Here is a 27,220-nt window from a genome sequence, read left to right on the forward strand (position 1 = left end):
CTTACATTTATAATAGATCCTCAAGAATTAAAGAACCATAAAAATATTTAAAAGTAAGTGATTGCCATTAGCCAAGGTCTACATATACATTAAGTACATTGCTTAAAAGTCATTTAATTCATACCTTTTAGGACATCTATCTTTTTCTTCAGAAGAGGATGTACTGCTAGTCTGGCAATTGCTCTTTCAGTTGCAGTAGAATCTGGCTGCAAATTAATGTTAGGAAATAAAATAAAGACACTATTGAAAGTGAATAAAATAAAATCTATCATAGTCTTTAAAATTAGAGTTGGAGAATAGAACCACTTAATATTCTCCTTAGATAACTTATCTGTATAATCCATCCATGCTAAAAACAAAGATCATTCAGACAAAAATATTTCTGACTGAACAATTAAAATTATTACTTAATCATTAATAAATATTCTTTGGATACTTAACTGTAATAAGCACCATGTGTAACATTAAAAAAAACATAGCTTTTACTATCAAAGAACTTAACTGATCTAATTTAGAAAACTAAATATCAAGGAATGAAATTGACATATTAGTGCTAACCTGTGTGAGACTACTGTAATACTTGAAGTCCCATTTAACAGAGACCTAGAAATTATCTAATGTTCTTTATTTCTATTTTAAATGTCTATCATCACGGCCACGTTCTCAGGGCCTGGAACAATGCTTGGATCATAGAAAATATGTTATAAATATTTGATGATGACTGAATGGGAATATTATATGTAATATTCAATATATTTATAAATTTTGGAAACATCATAATGCCAGCTAATTACTTGAAATGCTATATGAAAGCTGACAACATCTAAATTTCTACCTCGTGCTTCAACCTGAGCTCTAAGCTGATACATCAAACCACCTAACTTGACATCTATTTGACATTGTCACAACAGAATTTTTTGCTTTTTTTCTCACAAATCTGTTTCTCCTATAGCTTTTCTATCTTATTGTATGTGATTTCCATTCTCCTGGTTGCTCAGGTCTAAAACTCTTAAGGATTCTTTTCCAATATTTCTCTTCCTCAAAACTCACAATACATCCCCTGTGATTCCAAATGTAAAATATATCCAGAACCAGTCACTTCTCACCATTTCTAATTCTTACTACCTTTGCCTAAATCATCAACACCTCTCACCTGGACCAACATAATAAGCTTATAACTGGTCACTTTCCTTTGCAACTTGCTCTCTTAACAGTCAATTTTCCAGGTGGCAGCCACAGTAATTTTAAAAAATATACTCAAATCATGCTAATCCCATATCTGTTCTTCTTTAAGCTTTACTGTCTTAAGATGCTTAGGCCATACCATTGCAGTCTCTTCTTTACCTGGAATACTCTGCTCCCAAATATATACATGGCTGATCATCTGACTGTATTCAGGTCTCCGTTCAGATGCCATCTCTACTAGCACAACACTTCCCATCACTATTTACTTCACATCGCTTAGATTTTCATATCCATGAGGCATAGACTTTTTTTTGTCTCATTGCTGTAGATTCAATGCCTAGAATAGTAACTGGTAATAATAGCAGGCACCCAATATACGTTTAATAAAGCAAGTCAGTAAATTTCACTAGTGTGTGGAAGTAGAACAACCAGTATCAAATGTCTTTATTCTAAATTTAGCCTTCATTGTGAATAGTCAAATATATGACATTTCCAACCCAGTAATATAAATGTATGGATACCAAAATAAAAACAAGATGATGGCAGTATGCAAGCTATTCTATTTGGAGGATTTATCTGAGTAATGTCACTCAGAAAATAATTTATTTAAATTACACCTGGTGTAAATCCTGTGCCAGGAATACCTGCTATTTAATTACCTTGGGTACTAGGTTGAATAATATCCCCCCAAAATTCATGTCCAAAATCTGGACACTTGGAATGTGAACTTAGTTGGAAATAAAACCTTTGCAGATGAAATTATTATGGAATCGCAGTGGATCAGGGTAGTCCTAAGTCCAGTATGACTGGTTTCCTTATAAAAAGAAGAGCATTTAGATATAGGGGCACAGAGAGACATAGTGAAGACTATATGAAAACTAAGGCAGAGATTGCAGTTATCCTGCCGTTAGCCACCAGTAGCTGGAAGACGCAAAGAAGGCTTCTCCTCTGGAGCTTTCAGAGAAAGCGTGGCCTCACTGACATTTTAATTTCAAGCTTTCACCCTCCTCAACTGTGAGACAATAAATTTATGTAGTTTTAAACCACTCAATTTGTGATACTTCATTATGGCAGCCTCAGGAAACTGATATACCTCTATTCTGACTATTAGACATAGCTTCTGTTCAGTCTTTTCCAAGAAATGTAGTCTACTTATAGACCATTAAGTACAGCACAAAGTGAACCTCTGTTTCTTCAGCCCACTGCTGGGTTTCCTGATATAAAACAGGAAAGACAGAAGAGAATTTAGGAAGGAAGCCTGCTGCTAGTATCCTGAGTCACTTAGTGACAAGCTGGGCTGCTGAAGGCATAGGTCAAACATGGTTGCCAGAGTATTAAAAGCTAGAATATAAAAACCCCAACGAAGAACACGACCTTTTCAGGCTAAAAAGACTGAAAACAATATATGAAAATAGAGAGTCATATCAGTATATTGAGACCTACAATATTTCAAATAAAAAAAACCAAGTCACCGAATAATAACCTAAAAAGAAACGGTACACAGATCAGAATGGTTCTAGACTTTACTTCTGGAAGCCAAACTACAGAGCAGCGAATGCTTCTAAAATTCTGAAGGAAAAAAATTTTCAACCTAGGGAGGAAGAAAAATACTTCCACATGCAAATTTTTTACAAAATTTACATCCCTTGTACACTTCCGTCCAAGAAGCTACTGGCTCCACTAAAATGAGGAAGGATACAAATAATAAGAAAGGCATAGGAGACAAGAAACAGAAGACCCAGGCAGGAGTAATTTCCCAGGATGATGGTGACATGAGACTTAGGTTTGGGATACTTGGTGTGTTGAATATCTGGAGAGGACATGTCAATAGCAGATGGACAGTTTGGTGTTACACTAGAGATAAGACAAAAAACTAACAAAATAAACCTATCACAAACTAGAAAACGAATATGCAGAAAAAGAAAATAATCACTCAGTACATGACTCACAGTCACAATAACATAATCACTAAATCTTCATCAAATCTGATTCAAGTATATAAGGATGGAGGGTTACGGAGGAGGATACGTATATGACTTAGAGGCTGGAGAAGAAAAGAGGTCTAAATCCTTACCTGCCACAACATAAAGTTAACAGCTAGTGCTTAAGATGAAAAAGTTAACACAGTACTAATAATATAATATAAACATCTTGCTGTAGGGGTAAATTCTCTATGAATTAACTGCAATGGAGGCAGGAAAGGAATAATAGAGTATTGCCAATTTTACAAAAAAAGAGTATTTTAGAAGTATTTGATTTTCAAAACCAGGAATTGCAAATTGGCCCATGAGGGCAGTTCCAGCCTGCTGCCTGTTTTTTTTTTCTTTTTTCAAATAAAGTTTTATGGGAACAAAGCTAAACTCATTCATTTATACACCGTTTATGGCTGCACTCATGGCACAATGGCAAAGCGAAGTAGTTGTGACAGAAGCTGTATGTCTTACAAAGGCATTAGTTTTAGGTCCTTTGCAGAAAAACTGTGATGCTTGCTCTAAATTACATGCGAGTAAATCCTAAAAAGAATCAGGAAGAAAGAAAAAATTGTGAAGCTGGCCCATGATGTTTAAAAATTTAATTTAAAATAAAAATACTACCACGATAGACTTCTGTTCCCAAATCAAAGCAACAGGTTATAGCTGTGCTCCAGATTGGTAACACAATTAGAAACAATTTGGTATTCAATGAAGAAGCATATGTTTCAATCCTCAGGATTAATTACAGAAGACTTCTATGTTAAAACAGTGACAACAAAAATGACTAGTCCTGAGAAATGTATTCCTCAGGAAACTGCCCTTCAGGTTATAGAAAAAAAGAAGATACTCCAGGAGCACTTGTTTATCTTTTAGTGCTGCTTTCAGTGTGCTTACCCCTTATAGTTTCTAAAAATCCACTTCAAAGTAATTCTCAATACATGAACAGATGTAAAACAGACATAAGAAATTCTGGGGATCCTAACCAGATTTTGATTAAAATGTATTCTAACAATTCAAAAACACATCTACTGTTGTTCCCAAATCCCTGCTTTGACAACTTGCTAAAATCTTTGCTGAACTGGGTATTTTTCTTTCCAGAGTTAGCTATATCTTCCCATCTTAGTTATAAAAAGTTTTAGAAGGGCAGTGGTAATACTTGCAGTTCCAGTGTTGACTCTGGGGAAAATGCTATTTTGTTAAGAATCATTTTATCATTAATTTTATTTAGGAAAACTGTTTCTCTGCTCTGGAAGATATCCCAGACTAACTCTGATTTAGTAATCTGATTTCAGTGAATATTATTTTTTCTGAAAGGCTCTAGAATAAGATTTGTAATTCTATAATTATGTATGAATCTCATGAATGATTTATTTTTATTTTTTCTAATTTCTTCTGTAACTGTCCTTTTATGTTGTAATCTTTGTGGAGGACTAATTGTGGAAGATTATCAAGTTAATAAAAGATGAGACTGATTTGAAAAGGGCCATCATATTGCATAATCCCAGGAGAGTCACTCACTCACAATGCAGTTGTCAAACTGGAGCTCTGCAGCCGTATGTAGCAGCAGTGAGTCAAAGGAGAACATAAAAGTTTGGGTCTACAGGGTATGTAGGTATATAAAATGAGTAGTTATACAGAATTATGTATACTATAGCTTTAAGTTCTATAATTATATGCAATTTGTGTTTCTGAAGAACAACAACAGTTAATGCTACCAGCTGATAAAATAATATATATTATAAATAAATATTATAAAATCTAAGATGTATTTTTTGTTTTATTTTAATTCACAATAATTATATATACTTATGTGGTACAAAGTGATATTAACACATGCATACATTGTGGAATGATCAAATCAGAGTAATTAGTGTATCTATCACTTCAAATATTTATCATTTCTTTGTGATGAGAACATTTCAAATCCTCTCTTTTAGCTCTTTTGAAATACATTCTTAACTGTAGTCACCTTGCTGTGCTACAGAACACCAGAACTTGGTCCTCCTTTCTTACTGTAACTTTCTATCTGTTGAGCAATTCTCCCTTTACCAGGTTCTACTACTCCTACCCCCAGCCTCTGGTAACGACCATTTTACTCCCTATTTCTGTAAGTTTGACATTTTTAGATTCCACATACAAGTGAGATCTACCAAACTGCACTTCCATTAGCAATATATTAAAGTATGTTTTTCTATGCAGTTTTCCCATGCAGAATGTTAGCAGACTTTTTGATCTTTGTAATCCTGAACTAAAAACAGTAAGTCATTATAACATTATTTTTTATTCATTATGTTACTAAACCACTTGTATAGGCTTCTCTGTAAACATGTGTTTACCAATCTTGCTTTGTTCTTTTTCTGCTGGTTTGTTCATTATACGTAATCTTCATAGATTCAGAAAATTAGCTGTATCCTTTCACATGTATATGCAATGTTAGTATTTTTTTTTAAACCTTTTTTTGGAAAATATTCTGGGTGAGAAATTTAAAATTTTCATGAGTCAAATTTTCATGACTTCTGAGTTTTAGATTATGAAAACAACCTCCATGCCCAATATATTATTCTATTAGTAAGTACTCTGTTGATAAGGATAGTTATTTTTAAGGAAAATATAAAACATATTCTGATACTTTATGCTTAAGCTAATATTTAATGAGAATGTGTCTTATTCATGAAAAGGATGATGTGTGGGCAATTGATTTTGTATAATCACACCATACCAGAAAACACATTTTTTGCTCTGGGAAAGTTTTGCATAGCTATAAATGCAAAATCCATTTGGGAGGCTTAGGCAGGAGGATCACTTGAACTCAGGAGGTGGTGGTGGCAGTGAGCCGAGAGTGTGCCACTGTACTCCGGTGTGAGTGACAGAGCAAGACCCTGCCTCAAATAAAAAATGAAAATAAAAACAAATAAAAAGAAACTCACAAGCAAGTAAACAACCCAATTAAAAAATAGGCAAAGGATCTAAGCAGACATTTACCAAAAGGAGACATTCAAATGTCCAATAGATATATAAAAAATGCTCAATAACACTAATTGTTAGGGAAATGCAAATTAAAACCATAACGAGGTATCATCTCTCAACCATAAGAATGTCTATTACAAAAAAGCCTAAAGGTAACAAGTGATGGAGAAGATGTGGAGAAAAGGGAACCCATGTACATTGTTTGATGGCAAAATTAATACTACCATTATGAGGAACAGTATGGAAATTCTAAAACAAAATGAAAAATAGATTACCATATAATTCAGCAGTCCCATTACTGGGCATGGGTATATATCCAAAGGAAATGAAATCAATATGTTAAAGACATATCTGGCAAAAAAATTATTATATTTTGACATCTCAAGAAAAAAATAAATTGTACCTTGATACAATTAGCACTGTTCTGTTCAACATGTCATTATTTTGTCTCAGGTAAGACCTGAGCACAAATTTAAAACCATTTGAGGGCTAACAGTTTTCTTCTCTCTCTCTTTCTTTTTCCTGAGATAGGGTTTCACTCTTTCACCCATGCTGCAGTGCAGTGGCATGATCACAGCTCACTACAACCTTGGCCTCCCAGGCTCACATGATTCTCCCAGCATAGTGCCTGAGTAGCTGAGACTACAGATATGTGTCAACACATCCAGCTTATATTTTAGGATTTTTTTGTAGAGACAGGGTTTCACCACATTGCCCAGGCTAGTCTTGAACTCCTGGGCTCAAGTGATCCACCTGTCTTGGCCTCCCAAAGCACTGGGACTACAGGGTGAGCTGCCATGCCCAGCCTTTCTTCTCTTTATGAATGAATTCTATGGAATAAAAATACTTACTGCAAAATTGTACTCATAACTTTGGTATTGCTTTTCTGACAAGGACAGCTTTTCTTGCTATAAAATGCCTTAAAATTTAACATGAGTAATATCAATTAATTGTAGAGAAGTAAGAGTTTACATAAATGTAGCATCATCAGAGTGCTTTTTTTACTTAAGGCTGGGAAAAAACCTTAACACCATCCAGTTCAAATAATTTTTTAATCTTTAAATTTTCCCTGAAAAATATTCTCAACATTTTGAGACTCTAATATTCAACAACTTCTCATATCTCTATGAGTAAAATTAATAATTACTGTCATGAAGTGCTAATGATGATGCCAGTGGATTGATGAGTCTCCCTTAGATATGATGGAGAGAAAGAAAAGTAAAAACTATGCAGTATCTGTTCCAAATATCCTTTCACAATATAAATCCTATATCTAAATCTAATCAGGACTTCAAATAAAAGTCATTGGCAAAAATTTAGTTTTTGAAGTTACACTATATTTAAAAATTCAAAAAGAGTGAGCTCATTACATGGATTCCATAGCAATCCTGAGGAAAAGCAAACAGCAAAGTCCAGTATTTGTCATAATTAATGATGAAAAATCATATTATACAGAAGAATGAGTAAGAATGAAATCCAGATCAAAAGCCTCCTATGTTAATGAAACTTTTGGAAGACATGGATTGACATTCTTGTTCAGTTGCCTTGCTGACTGGACAAGCTAATCTCCCTGAGCTCTAGTTTTCTATGTTATACAATGGGGATGTAATTCTCTCCTAGTCAAAACTCCTCCACTAGAGTTGCAAATATTAAAAATTAAATGTGACTGTATCTAGCATACTTTAGTGAAAATTATAAGCACTGAATATATATTGTATTTAATAAATAATTCAATTTTAAGGACAAATAAATATGCAATATGAGAATGAGTATTTTCAAATCTTTTTCTTACACACACCTTATAATTAGTTACAAGTATAAACTCTCTTTTAGAAATAAACTCTGTGGTTAAGATTATCTCTTACCTTTTCTTGTACTGTCCTTAGCAATGCTTTAATATACCAAAGGATGACTTGGCTTCTTAATTGCCATCCCTAGCCTCCACACTAGTTGTTTTTATTTGTTTAATATACAACACTTAATGTGGAGCAAAATTTTTTTTTTGAAGCGAAATATTTTATTTTGAGATAGATTGAGAAAATATATAGCAACCAACTGACACGTCATAAGCAAAGAAACTAGCTTATATTTTTAAAAGGTATGCTTATAAATGTAGGGATAAGTATAATTAGATTGTTTACAGTACAAAGGATAAATGCTTGAGGGAATGGGTACCCTATTCTCCATTATGTGATTATTATACATTACATGCCCATATCGAAATATCTCAGTATCTCATGTACTCCATAAATATATATTAACTATGTACCAACAAAAATTTAAAAAAGTAGGCATAAAATAAAAATTACTGTGTCTTTCACATATTTTTTAAAGCATTAACATCTAATGAATGACATTTCCCATGTTAAAAAGTATGTTAAATTTTTAACAGAAGGTTCTGAGAGAAATAAAAGTTTTGGAAATCATGGCCCTAAATAATCTAGCATGCTGATTTTCACAATACTGAATGAGTATTTGATGCCAACCTATTTTAGCAAGATTTCTAACAATTTGAGAGATCTTAATATTATTCAAATTTTTATTCATTTTACTTGAGTAGCTATGATTAGAAACTTCTATATAATTATCATAGTATATTTTAAAATATGCTCTGATTTATTACATTTGAATTCTCCCATCACGTTTTGAAAATAGTGATTCTCGAAAGCAAAACTTTATGGAGGTTTAGAAATAAGAGGAAAACTTAAGAGCTTGAGGAGGGACCTTTAATTTTTATTGATTAAAAACATGACATCCAGAGTCAGTGTATGTCAAATTTATAAGTCCCCTGAAGAGAGAAAGAGTGATAATGTATCCCCCTGGAAACATACAGGTCAAGGTTACACTCTGGATAACCCAACATTTGGTAGTCTTATAGTTTATTATAAAAATTAATGCAAAATTTAGATTCCTGGTTTCTTTTTTTCTAAAATTCAGATGTTGAAACGTGAATTTCTGGTTCCTATCTGGAGAGTTAGAGAACCACAAAGAGCAAAAAACAAAAACGATGGACAAACCTGTCAGAGTGATCATCTTATAGTCTGTTTAGAGCGGGACGAGGTAGAGCATTATACACAGAAGACCAAAGAATTATGGCAGTCTTTTACAAAATCATAGAAGGTAGATAACAAAGTGCTGAAAGACAAGAACTGTCCACATAAAATTCTATACTTAAGAAAATATTTTTTAAAATAAAGGAGAAACGAAAACTTTCTTGCCAAAAAACAAATGGTAGAAACGTACTGCCAGCAGACCAACTCTTCAAGATATTTTAAAAGCCCTCAGGTGAAACAAATACACCAGTAGGAAACTTGGATTTAAACAAAGAAAGAGCAATCAAAACTAAATAAATAAAAGTAAAAAAATTATTTATTCTTATGCTTATTCTAAACTGATCTAAGTGTTCAAATGTTCAAAGCAAAAATAGGAAAACCTATTATTTGCTTATAGCATTTGTAAATGTAAAATGTGTCACAATTTGTGGTACAATAGAAGCCATAAAGTAATTGGCATTTACTGTCCTTAGATCATTACACTGCATATGAAGCAGCATAAAATTCTGTGAAAGCAGATTTTGGTTAATTAAAGGTATATATTATAAATTGTAGAGTGAACAGTAAAAAACAATAATAAAATATGAACATGTAATAAATAGCTCAACAGAAGAGAGAGGATGCTCATTAACTCAGAGGAGAAAAAAAAGGAAGGAAAACAAAGCAAAAAGAGTATGAAGCAAATAGAAAACAGCTAACAAACTGGTAGATTTTAATCCAACCACATCAATAATCACATTGAGAGAAATGGCCTAAACATACCACTTAAAAGAGGGATTATCAGATTGGATAAAAAGCAAGATCCAAATAAATGCTATTGATTTTAAAAAATTACCTTAAGTACACAAACATATGCAGGTTAAAAGTAAAATGATGGGGAAAGATACCGCATGCGAACACCAACCAAAAGAAAACAAAAGCAGTGATATAAATTTCAGACAAGATACACTTTAGCATGGTAAATACTATCGGGGTTAAGAAGGGCCATTACATAATGATAAAGGATTGGCTCCCCAAGAACATAAAAATCCTAAAAGTCTACATACCTAACATACATGTTTCAAAATTCTTAAGGCAAAAAAGTGATAAAACTGAAAGATCAAATAGGCAAACTGACATGCATAGTTGGAGGTTCCACACACCCCTTAATAAAGTAGGCAAAAAAAAAACCAAAAAAAAAACAGTAAAAATATGGATAATCTAAATACCATCAAAGAATTTGACTTAACAGACCACTGATCCCAACAAAATATATGCTGTCTTCAAGTGCACATGAAATATTTACCAAGACATGCCATACTCCAGACTATAACAAATACTAGAACATTTATTTAAAAGAATAGAAACTATAAAATGTGCGTTCATGGATCATAAAGGAATTAAATAAACAAACAAAAAAAAATAGCAAAAACATACCTGGAAAACCGCTGTTTGGAAATTAAGCAACACATTTCGAATGAAACCATGGGTTACAGAGGGTTCAATGGAAATTTAAAACATTTTAAACTAAGAAAAAAAAATACAGCATATCAAAATGTATGAAATGCGGCTAAAATATTGCTTAGAGATAAATGATTAGCATTAAATGCTTTTATTAGAAAAGGTCTAAACCAGTAATTTAAGTTTCCACATTAAGAAACCAGAAAAAAACACAAATCAAGAAGATGGAGAGAATGTGGAGTAGAGCAAAAATCAATGTGAGTAAAAAACAAACGCAATATAGAAAAATCGATTAAATAATACAAAATCTGTTCTGAAGTGGAGAAACGTCGGTAAAAATTTAAAAAGGGAATTAATTAGGAAGAAGCAAAGAGTGGAAAACCTAAAGAGCAAAAGATGTAGAAAAATGTAATGATGATGCCACCTAACAGTGGTGTGTCCTTTTTTTGTTTTGTTTTGTTTTTGAGAAGGAGTTCTGCTCTTGTTGCCCAGGCATGAGTGCAGTGACCGGATCTCAACTCACTGCAACCTCCACCTCCGGGTTCAATAGATTCTCTTGCCTCAGCCTCCTGAGTAGCTGGGATTAGAGGGATGCGTCATCACACCCAGCTAATTTTGTATTTTTAGTAGAGATGGGGTTTCTCCATGTTGGTCAGGCTGGTCTCGAACTCCTGACCTCAGGTGATCTGCCTGCCTTGGCCTCCCAAAGTGCTGAGATTACAGGATGAGCCACCATGCCCAGCCCAATGATGTGTTCTGAATCACCTCATTTAATTCTTTTTGAGCTCCAGTTTCCTCATTTGTAAAAAGAGGGTGGAAAAACATCTTTCAAAAGGTAAACATACAGATTAATGAGATATTTATTAAAAAAATTTGGAAAATAATGAAGAATCTTAGTTCTAAGCAGTAAGATTTACAGACTAATTTTTATATAAGGCATGAAATGTCATACAAAATTTAAATATTAGTATTCAAAATTGTTTTGGTGGCAGTAATGGAGCTCAGCTAGGAAAAGTAATTAGAAACTAACAGTGTGGCTCCTTGGTGAGTTTTCTCTTCAAAGAAAAAGTAAGCAATATAAATGAGAAACTTCTCATAAAACAAATACAATGCATTGCAGATATACCTTTTTGCAGATTTCTTCAAAGTTGATATCATCACCAAGAGCAGATTTAGTTACTATATCAGGTTTCAATTCCTGTGAAAGAATAAAACAAATTAATTTTAGTTGTCTATTTTTAAATTACCACTAAGTTCCTTCCCATATCTTAAGAAACTTAATATTAAATAACATCTTAATTTTGAGAAAAGAACTAACTCCCACCATAGTAAGATATTATCATGCTATTAAAATAGCTACAGCAAAATGATTTTAAGAGCTAATCTTCCTAAGAACAACATACGAGGCAAGTAAGAAGCAATATTCTCATGAAACTCAATAAAAACAACTATAACCTCAGGATTTTATACCCATTCAAGCAGTTCTTCAAATATCTAACGTATAGAAAAACAGTTCTGAACTGCAAGAATTCAGGAAATATATATATGTGCCTCTCCTGAGGAATCTTCTAGAAGCCAGTAAGAGATAACTTTAATAAAATAATTGATGTTGAGTACTGTATCTATTTGTAGAGCTATGACTAAAATAAGTGGGGGAGGGTATAGGAGAAAGAACAGTAGGTAGGTTTTATATGTTTTGATTAAGCAGGAAAAATTACAACTAGAAAAAGTAGAGGAGACGGGGAAAGAATAAGATTTTGATATGATTTTTTTTTTCTTATTTTAAAATATTTTAAATTTCCCTCAAACCCTCTGTGACTCATGGTTTAATTCAAAATGTGTTGCTTAATTTCCCAACAGTTAGAGGTTTTCCCAGTATCTTTTTGCTATTTTTTGTTTATTTAATTCTTTTATGATTCATGAACATACATTTTACGGTTTCTATTCTTTTAAATGTTGTAGTATTTGTTATAGTCCAGAGTATGGCATATCTTGATAAATATTTCATGTGCACTTGAAGACAGCATATATTCTGTTGGGATCAGTGGTCTGTAAATGCTAAGTCAAACTGGTTGATGCTATTCAGATTATTCATATTTTTACTGTTTTCTTCCTGCCTACTTTATTAAGAGATGTGTTGGAACTTCCAACTATGCACAAGGGAAATGATAAGGGAAAATAAAGAATAAGTGAAAAAATAAGATAGGTCAGGTAAACAGGAGTTATAAAGGATACTGTTCAAAATGGACACAGTAGAAAATAAAAGATTACATAAGAAAATGGAAAAGTACACGCAATATAAGACATATAAATACAATGGCATCCATGGAAAGAAAATACAGACTTTTCCAAGTACTAAAAGAATTTTTTTGAAAATCGCAAAGAAGACACATTAAGTGGAGAAATAAATAGTAAATACAACATAGAATATTCAGTAATTAGAATATAAAATATGATAGAGTAGAAAGCAAAAATCAGGACTATAGTGGAGTGAATTAGTTTAATGTGCCTATTAGAAGAAAAATGTTTTCAAACTGAATCACAAAGCAAAACCTAACTCTATACTGTATATAATAAAGACTCACAAAGAAAACAGTTATTTGAAAAGGCTCAAAGATATACCAGGCAAACAGGAAAAATTAGAAAGCAGGTGTTGAGACTGTGTTTCAGATAAAACTGAGGCAAAGAAAACAAAATTAAGACAAAGAAGATAACATTTATGACTATGTGTTAAATAAAACACAACTATTACATAAAGCAGAAACTACAGGAAATAAAGGAAACAGAAATACTATTTATTAACTCGAGACTCTGACATACAACTCCCAGTTCAAGAAAGAGCAAAATAAGAAAACAAAATTACAAGATCTTAACAACATACATAAGGTCATCCCTTTTATGAATTTATTTAGAATATTATATCCTAATATACAAATTGTATCTTCTTCTGAACTACACATGGGAATATTCATAAAATTATCATCTATTAAGTCAAAGAAAGTATAATAAGAGTAAGCTTAATCAAGTAAAATATTACAAGCAACACTCTCTGATCACAATGAAAAGATTATAGAAAATCAACACATCAATAAAGGAAAAACCCAAAAGGCCCATCTGGAATTAACACAATAAACAAATAAAACCACCTCAATTAAACAAGACTTGGGAAAGGGGAAATATAAACAGATATATCAGAATTTCTAACAATTAATAGGAAAATGTTACATATAAAAATGTATGAAAAGCAATTAAAGTGGTTATTAGCCTTAAAACAACTGTACTGGTAAAAACAAAATAATGAAAGTAACTAAATTAAATTCCTCAACTAAAAATAACCTAAATTACCTCTGTCAGTTCCTCATTTAACAACTGAAAAGTAAGACTCAAATCATGTGATTTGTCCAAGGTCCTGTAACAAGGTGGTAGAAAGACTGACCTTAACTAGTACCTTTATTAGATCATCATCTTTCTGGCTTACTGCCTCTATGATAAATTCAAAAGATCTCTACAATGTCAAAAGCATTGGTGAAAAACTAACACAAAATCAACTTATATTTTATGGTATGTGATGATGTCATATGACCACTTAACCAAGATTATTAGAATCTTGTAGATATGAAAAACATAGGTTTTAAAATGAAGCATGACTTATATGAGCTGTTATTATAACCCTTTCAGCAGAAATAAAAATATACTTATGTTTTTATATAAATGTGAGGTACCGAGCAATCCAAGAAGGTAATTTTGGTAACTTCTCTGGTTTTTCAGAAATATTACAGCATAAATGATGTGAAGGTTCAAAATAAAATATATTTAAAAGATATATAGAAAATGAGGTTGATACGAATTTAATTAGGTTGGTATATTTAAAGAAATATGTTTGCCACTAAGGCTGTGAATTTGTTGTACTAATTATTAGCAATATCCAATGTCAAAATCTGTGAAGGATTTGAGATTTGCAAACTAACAAGTTAGCCAAATACAGTATCGTGGTTGTTGGCAGAAGACACAAGACTCCTGGGTCAGAGACAAAGGGCAGTTTGTTACTCATAGCAATAGCAGAAGCCAGAAAAATTTTTTAAAAGTTCATCCACTGTTTTTTTTTTTTTTTCCTTTTTTTCCCCCCAGAAACCCAAAGCCCCAGATACGTGGTAGATATTAAACTTAAGATATTTTAAAAATCCATGTAATAAAAACTAAAGGAGTAGTTTAAGAAGATAATACCTCTAAAATGGGCTAGTAAGTAGAAACATTTGATTAAGAAAGGGAAAACCATTTGTAGCTCTAGTAGTATGATATGCGAACACAAAGTATGATTGCAATAACCTCTACTTTTAGAGCCTAAGCAGCGATTAATTACACATCGTGTGCTAGGCTGAATAGCTTCTGGAAGATGTCCATGTCTTAATCCCCATAGCCTATGAATGTGTTATTTTACATGGCAGAAGGGACTATGCTGAGATAATTAACAATTTTGAGATAGGTTTATTATCCTGGATTATCCAGGTAAGCCAAATGTAATCATGAGCTTCCTTACAAGAGGGTAGCAGAAAGGTCAGAGAGAAGGAAATGTGGGGGAAAAAAAAAAGTAGAAGGGGGGTGGTAATGGGGAAGATGAAAGGGGAAGAAGAGAAAGAGAGAGGGAAGAGAAGATGCTATGCTGCTTGCTTTGAAGATGGCGAAAAATGCCATGAATTAAGGAATGCAGGTGGCCTTTAGAAGCTGAAAAAGCAGGAAAAATTCTCCCCTAGAGCCTACAGAGAGAATATAGCTCTGCTGAAGCCTACAGAAATAATACGGTCCTGTTGCTGTTAAGACTTCTAACCTTCGGCACTGTAAGACAATACATTTGTGTTGTTTTAAGCCACTAAATTTGTTGTCATTTGTTACAGCAGCACTAGAAAATTAATCTATTTTCTATCTCCTACCAATCTTTGTATTATAAAATAATTCATTATACCATATTATTAGGACAAACACTACATGCCATAAATAATTCCAAGAATCAAATATAATTAAATATTTACCTTTAAGTAAAATATAGACGCATTTGGATGGCTTAAACTTTTTGTCTCATAACATTTATACTTCAGTATTTTGGACAAACTTGTTTCCTTAGTTTTAAATACAACCGTATGTGTCATTAAAAGGGAATACTATGTCCTAAAACATGGTCCATATAAAAATGTAAAAACTGTGTTTAGCAAATACGGATAGATAGAAAAGCTGTGCTGTAACTGGAATTGTCAGGTACTATTTTTTTTTACTTTAGGTTTTTCACTATTTTTTTCACTTTAGGTTCTAGGATACATGTGCAGAACATGCAGGACTGTTGCACAGGTACATACATGGAATGTGATTTGCTGCATCCATTCCCCCGTCACCTATCTCTGGCATTTCTCCCCATGTTATCCATCCCCAACCTCCCTACCCCTCGCTGTCCCTCCTGTCAGATACTATTTTAAGTAAACAATGAGGAACTCAGACTTTTTTTAGATAACACAAAAACTGCAATAAATGATATAAAGTTATTCCTATCTTCCTGTACTTCTTATGCAGAAGAAATCAGGTACTGACTGAGAAAAAGGCTCCTTTTGATGTACTATTACAACTGCACAGATGGCACCTTACATGTTAGTATTCCTGTTAAAAGATAAGAGAAAATTCCACACACAGCTCTTCTGAATCCTCCTAAGAGTCTGATGTGAAGAGCAAAGCTGGAGGCATCACACTACCTGATTTACCTGATTTCAAACTGTACTACAAGGCCACAGCAACTAAAACAGCATGGTACTGGTACCAAAACAGAGATATAGACCAATGGAACAGAACAGAGGCCTCAGAAGTAACGCCACATATCTACAACCATCTGATCTTTGACAAACTTGACAAAAACAAGCAATGGGGAAAGGATTCCCTGCTTAATGAATGGTGTTGGGAAAACTGGCTAGCCATGTGCAGAAAGCAGAAACTAGACCCCTTCCTGACACCTTACACTAAAATTAACTCCAGATGGATTAAAGATCTAAACATAAGACCTAACACCATAAAAACCCTAGAAGTAAACGTAGGCAAAACTTCAGAACATAGGCATAGGCAAGGACTTCATGACTAAAACACCAAAAGCAATGGTAACGAAAGCCAAAATAGACAAATAGGATCTAATTAAACTTTACAGCTTCTGTACAGCAAAAGAAGCAATCATTAGAGTGAACTGGCAACCAACAGAATGGGAAAAAATTTTTGCAATTTACCCATCTGACAAAGAGCTAGTATCCACAATCCACAAAGAACTAAAACAGATTTACAAGAAAACAAACAAACCCATTCAAAAGTGAGCAAAGGATATGAACGGACACTTCTCAAAAGTAGACATATATGAGGGCCACAAACATGAAAAAATGCTCATTGGTTATTAGAGAAATACAAATCAAAATCACATTGAGATACCATCTCACGCCAGTTAGAATGGTGATCGTTAAAAAATCTGGAGACAACAGATGCTGGAGAGGATGTGGAGAAATGGGAACATTTTTACACTGTTGGTGGGAGCATAAATTACTTCAACAATTGTGGAAGACAGTGTGGCAATTCCTCAAGGATCTAGCAATAGAAATTCCATTTGACCCAGCAATCCCATTACTGGGTATATACCCAAAGGATTATAAATTGTTCTATTATGAAGACACATGCACATGTATTTTCATTGCGGCACTGTTTACAATAGCAAAGACCTGGAACCAACCCAAATGCACATCAATGATAGACTGGACAAAGAAATGTGACACATATATACCATGGAATATGCAGCTATAAAAAACGACGAGCTCGTGTCCTTTGTAGAGACATGGATGAATCTGGAAACCATTATTCTCAGAAAACTGACACAAGAACAGAAAATCAAATACTGCATGTTCTCGCTCATAAGTGTGTGTTGAACAATGAGAACACATGGACACAGGGAGGGGAGCATCACACACTGGGGTCTTTTGGAGGGTTATGGGAGGGACAGTGGGGGGTAGGGAGGTTGGAGAAGGATAACATGGAGAGAAATACCAGATATACGTGGCGGGGGGACGGAGGCAGCAAACCACCTTGCCATATATGTACCTATGCAACAATCCTGCATGATCTGCACATGTACCCCAGAACCTAAAGTACAATTTTTTTAAAAAAGTGAAAGAAACAACTAGTTTGTGCTTATATAATAATTTTACACCATACTCTTCATAGTGTATGTTGTTAATGCTAAGTAAAATGATTAACCAGACAGCAACACTTAGCTTTCCTTCATATAAAACTAATTCCAATGTCTTTTTTTGAGATAAATGTAGTTTTCTTGAATTTAGATTTTTTTTCTAAATTGAATATAACTAAATAATCTAAATATTGTGCAATTTCAAATGCAGAATATAATGCATTATTCCACATAGTAATATGCAAATTTTACGTCAAAGTTATACATTATGAAGTTAGGAGAAAAAATACCTAGATACTTTTCAATTTGGAAAAAGAAAATTTAAGTTGCCCAACTCTGTACATAGTTGAGAAAGGCCTGTCATCAGGACTGGCCATTGGCCAGCTCCCAGGAGATAACCTCTGAGCCTGTGGGCCACATGGTACCAACTTAATCAGAGAGTTTATGTTAACAATGTGATTTATGGTGAATGTGTTTTTGCTTTGGGTGGATGGTGTCTGAATAACTGAGGTTAGTCATAGAGGCAATTCATGCTTACATGACTAATACCCAATAAAAACCCTCATAACCTAGGCTCAGGTGAGCTTTCCTGGTTGACAACACTTTAAATTATGTTAAATTATGCTGGGAACATGGCCATATGACTCCACTGAGAGATGCCACCTAGAATTATGCCTATTTTTTCCCTGGACTTCACCCCACATGACTCTTCCTTTTGCTGATTTAAATCTGTAGCCTTGCAGAGTAATACACTTTTCGTGAGTATAATGGCCTTTTATGAGTCCTGGGAATCTTTCTAGAGAATTGTCGAGCCTCATTGTGGTCGTGGGGACTCCTGAACCATTCATTTTAGAGAAGAGGAAATCATGACCCAATAAACTTTAAGAAACTCATTCAAAGAATCAAAGCAGGGCTAGAACTAGAATCCCCATATTTTGCTTTGTGGCTATATTCTGTTGTCAGTGATGATCAATTAAAAATTGTCTTAATTCCTTCCTAATTATGTTAAACTAGTATTATTCATGTTTTCAACATTAAAGAATTCATCTCCTAATAACCAGATCCATCAGAATTATTCCACTTCTCTTACTCCACACAGTGCTAGATGCCACTTTTTGCTTTTATACAAAATATCAAATTAAATCAAATTAGGTAATACCAATTTTGGTTATTTGGCTACAACCTTGCCTTTCTTCTCTGCAGGGACTTTTGTTTGCGCAGTCTAATATAGTGACTCATAAACTGTATAAGCAATGTAGTGTTGCCTCTGGTTAAGTAGGGAAAAGTATACATTGTGTAACCAAACTATTTTGTATTGTGCTGTGGGAAGCGAGATTGGGTAAATACAAAAGCAACTTGGAGGCAGTAACCATGTTTACATTTTTAATTTCAAGAGAATCTCATCACAGTCAGGCTTTAAACTTAATAAAATATAAAACATGTTTGTATTTTCCAAAATGTGATCAAAACTGGAATAGTATGTTTAGGTTTAAGAGATTAATTCCCAATACAAAAAATTAGAAGGTGCCAAAAAAAAAGTCTGGGTTCTAGATTTTTGGTCTATTTGAAAATGAGGCATTTCTCTGAAATAAAAAATCAGAAATAACTTGTGAGAGAGTAAGAGATACCAAAATCTTCATACTTTTCTATAGTTGAAAATTTCATTATGTCACTTTTAGTGAGTGACAAGAAAAAACCTTATTTCCTAAATACTGTTCTGCTTTTTAAATACAGTTCTAGATAAAACTTCAATAAAGTTAAGCTCTATCATCATATTGCCAATAGATTTTTTCCAAATAAAACATCACTGTTTTCTTCCTACATCTATTCCTGTCTTCTCTATAGAAACCAAAGCATCTCAATCCCCTGCTGCTAGGGTTAGACAGCTCAGAGTCATGTGACACTGCAGTCCCTTCGCTATGCTTCTGCTATGCTCCCATCTCCCTTTCCGCTTTGTCTTTGGTACTGTTGGTTGCACCTGTTCCCTCCGTTGTACTACCATTATCCTACTTCTAGGTTCAAGACTTCTTTATGGATTGCATGTATTATAATAGCCTAATTGATTTTTCAGACTCCATGATGAGTAACTCTAAGGCCCATTACATCACCATACAGAATACAAAATGAAGTCAAAGTTTCAGTTTGGTATTTAACTACTTTCAGTACTTGGCCTCAATGTATCTTTCTGCTCTAACTGCTCTAATTTTATAATACACTTCCATGTTTTACATTCAGTTCTACACAGAATCACCCGAATAAATTTTCTACCTCAATATCTTTGTAATATGTGTGCTTTTTAAAATTTTATCTTTAGAATACCTTCTAACTGGCTACCTTTCTCACTCCTTTCCTTCCAATCAAAAACTATCCAAGTTTCAAGCTTTGATTTCTAAATACCATGAATAATGAAGCAGGACTTCTTAGAGAAATGGCTGATTACAGGTATCAAGCAAGAAAGTATAAACCCTGTGATTATTTCTTATGCCAGAAAAGAACAATGGGGTCAAATTGGGGTCTCAAAAAAAGTTAAGTAAGCTGGCTTAAAGGGGCTACCACTGGCTAAATTTGGGTGTCAAAAAGAATACTGACAGCAGTGAATCATAACCACATTGATCATATGTTTGTTGTTCAGGCCAGGGCCCATTTGAGAATAAAAATAAGGCGCTATTAATAAACATGCTGGGCCACATGGTGAATACCAGGACAATCCCAGGGAAATTTGGTTATATGGTCACCCTAATTATAATACTTGTCAACACTTGCCATCTCCAAATGCTCTTTATTTTCTCTCCAACTCACTTCATTGGCTTTTGTCCCAATCACTTCAATCCATTATTTTAAGCCTATGTTGATCTCCACATTGCTAAAGCCAATCAACACTCAACATATCTGCAGCATCTGACTTTTCCCCTTCTTGGCCTATCAATTTTTGTTAATTTAATTCTTCCTTTCTTCTTGATACACTCGCTTCATTTGACTTACGTTGGACCCATATTCTTGGTTATTTTTCCTTTGTCTCTTTTGCTAGTTCTCTTCTCTCTGACTTAAGAATGGACCAGGACTCTGTCCTTGGTACTCTTTCCTTTACTATTATCTAATAATACCTCATTGATTTCAACCAGTTTCATTATTTTAAATATCATATATATATGCGAACATCTCCCCAAAATCTCCGTCTGTAGCCAAGATAATTTCTCTGAACTCCTGACTTACATATCCAAGTGTCTACTTCACATCATCATTCCTAATCCTTCCTACTCTGCTCTATTTCCTCCCCAGTATATAATCTACTAACATGCTATACAATTAACTTATTGTCTACCCTGATTCCCCAAATCCCCACAAAAATAAATTACAAAAGATCAGGAACCTTTGTCTACTCTTCTCCTCAGGTATATCATAAGTGTCTAGAAAAGTGCATGGCATTTGGTAAATGTTCAATAAATGCTTGTTGAAAGAATGGATACTGAAGTTATTTTTACTTGTCACGTATTATAAATTGTTACACTAAGTATCTCAGTTATGGCAATATTAGGTATAACATAAACCAGACATGTCAGTAAACAATGCCCTTGTTTAGGAACCATGGCAGAGAGTGGATTTCATAATTATGTCTTTCACTCAAGTTTATTATTTTCTATTACGTAGATTTAAAAAACCAGTTAATCTTTACTCTTGATCATGTTGAGATCTGAGTTTAAATCACTATCTTTCCTTATACAGACTTCATTCATAGAAACTAATAAAACAATCTAAAAGCTTTGTAATCCTTGGTTCTATAGATACGCCCTTTACAATGTAAAACAAACAAAAACAAAAAAACCCAACACCAAAACAAAACAATGAATATTAACAAAACAATATAAACTTAAGTTTTTCACCCCACGGTTTGTAGTTTCACTCAACTATCAAGACTCAGCTTTCTATTACAGAAAGACTTCCTTGAATCCTCAAGCAGTGCTAAGTGCCCTTCCTCCAATGTGTCTATCAGCATCTTTCACGTCACAGTGAAGCTCTCTCCATTTTTCTCATTAGACTTAAAGCTTCTCAAAGGTAGGCACCATATTAATTTCTATATTTTTATAAACTAGCCAAATATGGGACACACAAAGTATAGACATATTATATTTTTGTTGAGTCAAAATAAAGTGTTATGGTCATGAGGACGGCTCTGAAATGAAATTATAAGTAAGTATTTGAACCTTTCTGGCAAAGTACCGGACTAAAAAATATTAGGTAAAACTTTCATCTTTTGAATCCTACAGTACTAACTGAAATAATGAGAACTACTTTAGCTTGTGGTCTAAAGTCACAATGCAATCTGGACAATGATAATGGATTGTGTGTTATAGCAGATCTGTAAAATACCTCTGTTCTGGATCTCTCTGTCATTATTAGTTTTAGCATAACTTTTCAAAATGGTGTCGAAGGCAATGGTCATCATAAATAATATTTCATTTATGCATTTATATGAATTAAAAGACTACAGAAATTCAAATTCTTAAAAATTAAAGTATACTATTGCTAGGAATGTTGATGTTGCATATTTTATCTAATCACCACAGCAAATAGGTGAAACAAAAATTATATATTGCTCTAACCGCTTAAAAATCTATTTAAAGATGTGCCCACTAATATTTGAAACGTATCATGGAAAGCCTTCTATGTGGAGAACATTGTGTAAAAAGGCAATCCAAACAGAGTTTGATGTTTGAAATAACATGCTAATAACTGGTCACAGTAACAAAAAGAAAGATGTGTTAATAATAGATTTTTAAAAATGGATTACCTAAGTACTGTATATATGAAGATGAAGTAAGCAGGGCAATCTTAAGTAAGTAGGGTAACATTTGTTTAGTGCAATTGGTTGGAACAATACAAATATAACCAAATTACTGGAGGACTTTCTTCAATCACACAAAACTCCCATCCATTATGACACATGCCCTAAGGCACAAAGCCTTATGCATACATCCCCCATCTTTCCCAATAAAATCACTACTTCAGAGGTTGGTGAAAGCTGTGACAATGATGCATTCTGGTTTTGCAAAAGTATGTGTGATGTGGTGGAAAATCCTGCCTTGTTATCAGACAAAACTGTAGAAACTTAAAAAACAAGAATCTGCAATGTGTAGGGGATATAATGTTGACTGTATTATGTAGATAGAAACAAGGTTAATACAGTTATGCACAAAGACAGGGGTCAACTGATGAAAATGCTTTTAATACTCATGAGGAATTAGATCCCATCTGGCAGACAATAGGAAGCTAATTTAGGGTCCTGAACAGGAGAACAATATAATAAAACAAAGTAAATTTACTACTAAGAAATTTTACTAGTGTCAGGTTTTTGCTGGCTGCCAGTTAAAGAATTACTAAGTGTCTACAAATAGTACTGTCTCACTTTAGTTCCAAGTTGAATTTCATGTCAAAAGTTGAATCTTTATATTCTAAAAAGTAAACTGAATGCATTTCTAACCTATATTTTCATCAATATATAAAAATAATATTTTCAGTGAACAAAAGCTTAAAAAACATTTATAATTCAATTGTACAATGATCTGCATCTAATCAAAAAATATTAATTAAACATAAACATTAGCAAACAATGCAGTCAAATGAAGCTCAAAAAACTTTTTTTTTTTTTTTTAACTATACAGCTATATTTTTCACAGTGGAAATACTTTTTAGAAAATATGGCAGAATAGCTTATTTAATGTAAGTGATTAAACATGAACACATTTTTTTAATGCCAAATAAAAACATCAAAACTGTTCCTGGGATATAAAATTACTCACTTCTGGTAGGTTCAAAGAGGTAGGCAGAGAAAATGACACCCAGCAATTATGAAGATTCTACATAGAACACTAAGAAATAAATCAAACAGATAGACTTTTTCATTCTGGACATTCTCTTCTAACAAAATGGCTAGCCTTGTGAAGAAAAGCTTATTGTTTGAAAATAATTTGTCTTCATTTAACCCCAAATTAAGGTGATATCCAGTTGAAAAAAAAAAAAGAAAATAAAAAGGACATCCCATTTTGTAAGACCAGTTACTTACTGATCTTATTGCTGCTTTTCTCCAGGGCCCCTTGTCTCCCATTATGTGTTTCCAACAAAATATGTTGTAATATTTAACTCTTTTCTCAAGAACCATATTATTTCATACGGGAATTATCATAGTAATATTGGTTGTCCAAAATATTTGAACTAATAGTTTAAAAGTGCTTTGCATACTTTCGGTTATTAGGAAATGTTTGGCTAAGGTTTAGGTTCAAATTTCTAGAATTACAAAACAAAAAAATCACATCAAAACAGAACAAAAATAAATGAAAAACATTAAACAAACGCCATGTTATACTGCTTTCTTCCTTCATACTGCTGAATCTTGTTTATATACTCAGTAGCCTCTGAAGTGGGCTTATCTAGGTGAAGAATTCCAGAATCAGTTTTTTATTTAAAACTTAAGTGTATACTATGACTCAGTAAATAGTAATAGCATTTTCACCTCTTTTGCCAACAAAGGCCTGCAACTTGGCCTTTGTTTTCAAATAGAAGGAAGCAGGTTCAAAAATAGATGATGTGTACTATTATTATTTTTCATATATGTTCTTATTTAGAAGACAAGAATATTTTAAGTCCATCATAAACTTTATATAAACACAACCTACAATGAAAAGCATGACTGCTATATATTAAAATTGCAACAGTGTTAAGAATTTCAGAAATATGCTCTATACAAAATAGTAATTTAAAGCTGTCGAAACTGCATGCCAGAAAGCAAACTGGGATTTCAGTATGATGATCTGTTACTAAATGCTGTTTCATGAGTGTGAGGACAGCATTATATACTGATTTTTTTTAATAGCGCTATGATTTCCTGTTTATAATTTCAAAGGTCACAGTTAAGTACAGAAGGTTAATAAACCAGGGCATCTTGCTTGCTCTCCTTTTAGAAACAAAAGTTCTGCCTTTTAAAAAGTTAAATCTGAAGTTATACGGCCTTAGGGCTTTGGTGAAGGTGACTGTATAAAATGAAGAACTTTTTTTCCTTCTATTTCTGATACTTAAAAAGCAAAATCCTCTGATTACAGATTCTTCTTAGTAACAGTTCCATAGTATTCCATTTATCTTTAGAGACTCAGAACAACCTCAACATTATAAAAAAACATGGCAACATTTAAAAAAAAATTGCATTAGAAGTCACTTAGCCAGCTAGCTAAGCAGCATTCACTATGTATCAGACACATTATTACTAGGTATGAGAAATGATTAATTGAATAAAACAACCCATTTAAAAAAATATGAAACAATATTTTTATTAAAGACCAAAATATTTTAGAAAGGGGTCATAAATTCTTAGTTTTCATTTTTAAAAAATTTATCTGAACCAAGATCTGCTAAGTATTTCATTATTTCGCACAGCAACAAAGCTGGATGGCTTATTTAATTAAAATATATTTATATAGGATGCAGATAATTTCAATATGTAATTTATTAAGTATTCTATATTACACTTTGACTTAAGAAATACAGCCTCAGAAAATATCACTACTTTTGAAATATTTTTATTATTTGCATGAAATGAATTTGTTGAAATTTTTTCAAGGATGAAAAATGTGTTTTACAAAGCATGTTTAAATTTTGTCACAGATGGTATTCATCTTTTTTTTTTTTTTTTTTTTTTTTTTTTTTTAAATTATACCTTAAGTTCTGGGATACATGTGCAGAACTTGCAGGAATGTTGCATAGGTACATAAATGCCTTGATGGTTTGCTGCCTCCATCCCCACATCACTACACCAAGCATTTCTCCCAATGTTATCCCTCTTCAACCTCCCCATCCCCTGCTATCACTCTCCCAGTCCCCCACTCCCCAACAGACCACAGTGTGTGATGTTCCCCTCCCTGTGTCCATGTGTTCTCATTGTTCAACACCCACCTATGAGTGAGAACATGTGGTGTTTGGTTTTTTGTTATTTTGTCAGTTTGCTGAGAATGATGGTTTTCAGATTCATCCATGTCTCTGCAAAGGTCATGAACTCATCCTTTTTTATGGCTGCATAGTATTCCATGGTATATATATGCCACATTTTCTTTACCTAGTCTACCATTGATGTGCATTTAGGTTGGTTCCAGGTCTTTGCTACTGTAAACAGGGCCGTAATGAACATACATGTGCATGTGTCTTTATAATAGAACAATTTATAATCTTTTGGGTATATACCCAGTAATGGGATTGCTGGGTCAAATGGAATTTCTATTTCCAGATCCTTGAGGAATCACCACATCGTCTTCCATAATAGTTGAACTAATTTACACACCCACCAACAGTGTAAGTTGAATTAGTTTCCTATTTCTCCACATCAAGCAATGGCAACAAAAGCCAAAATAGACAAATGGGATCTAATTAAACTTCAGAGTTTCTGAACAGCAAAAGAAACAATCATTAGAGTGAACCAGCACCCAAAATAATGAGAAAAAGTTTTCGCAAGCTACTCATCTGACAAAGGGCTAATATCCAGAATCTACAAAGAACTAAAGCAGATTTATAAGAAAAAAACAACCCCATCAAAAAGTGGGCAAAGGATATGAACAGACACTTTTCAAAAGAAGACATGTATGTGGCCAACAAACATATGAAAAAATGCTCATCATCACTGGTCATTAGAGAAATGCAAATCAAAACAACCCCTTTCCTTAAGAAATTCTCTCTAAGCAGCAGGAATGGCAATGAAACCAGACTGCTGTACCACACAACAACAGAAATACACACAAAGTGAAAGGGCCTGTTAGAATAGGTGGTAAGTAATTCTTCTGGGGATAGAGCAGAAGTGCCAGGGAAAGTTTCCTAGAACTACTTACATAAGAATTAGGTGTTGAGGGAAGAGTAAGTGTTTGTTCAGGTGGGAGAGATGCTATGTTTAAAAAACCTGATGTAGGCAAGGAGGCATGAAATTGCTATGTTTGGGATTCAGTTTAGCTGGTAAAAAAATAAAAAAGGTACATGGTAAGTGGAAGATACAGAAGCAACAGAGGGGTAGTTAGAGTACAGATCACAAGGATCTTGTATACCATGCAGGGAAGTCCAATTAGATAAGCATTTTAGAAAGGTCATTGGTTAGAGTGCAGAACAGGACTTGAAGGAGGTGAGGCCAGAGGCAGGGAGTCTGTTATGATTTGAATGTGTTTTTCCCCCCAAAAAAACCCAGGTTGAGGTTTGGTTACTAACGTAATGGTATCAAAAGGTGGTGAGGCCTTTAAGATTTATTTGGGTCATGAGGTATCTTCCCTCATGAAGGAATTAATGCAGTCTCTTGGATGTACTTTCTCACTCTAGCTAAAATGAATCAGTTACTGCCAGAACAGGCTGGTAAAAGTGGGTCTCCTCCTTGTGTTTGGTCT

General features: G+C 33.4%; 1 protein-coding gene across 6 annotated transcripts in view; it reads right to left on the reverse strand.

Moving 5' to 3' along the window:
• Window positions 1-27,220, reverse strand: part of SRFBP1 (serum response factor binding protein 1) — a 62,670-nt gene that overhangs the window by 16,733 nt on the left and 18,717 nt on the right. For 5 of the 6 annotated variants that reach the window (XM_032270735.1, XM_032270966.1, XM_032270890.1 and 2 more), the window contains 2 exons: window positions 11,745-11,816; window positions 125-206 (listed from right to left, as the gene is read on the reverse strand). In XM_032270735.1, coding sequence (XP_032126626.1) covers window positions 125-206; window positions 11,745-11,816 — 154 coding nt within the window. The remainder of the gene's footprint in view (window positions 1-124; window positions 207-11,744; window positions 11,817-27,220) is intronic. The other variant, XM_032271038.1, reaches the window with a different exon arrangement.

The sequence above is a fragment of the Sapajus apella genome, unplaced genomic scaffold (assembly GCF_009761245.1).
Source record: "Sapajus apella isolate SASKATOON/1434 unplaced genomic scaffold, GSC_monkey_1.0 scaffold1, whole genome shotgun sequence".
NCBI classification, from domain to species: domain Eukaryota; kingdom Metazoa; phylum Chordata; class Mammalia; order Primates; family Cebidae; genus Sapajus; species Sapajus apella.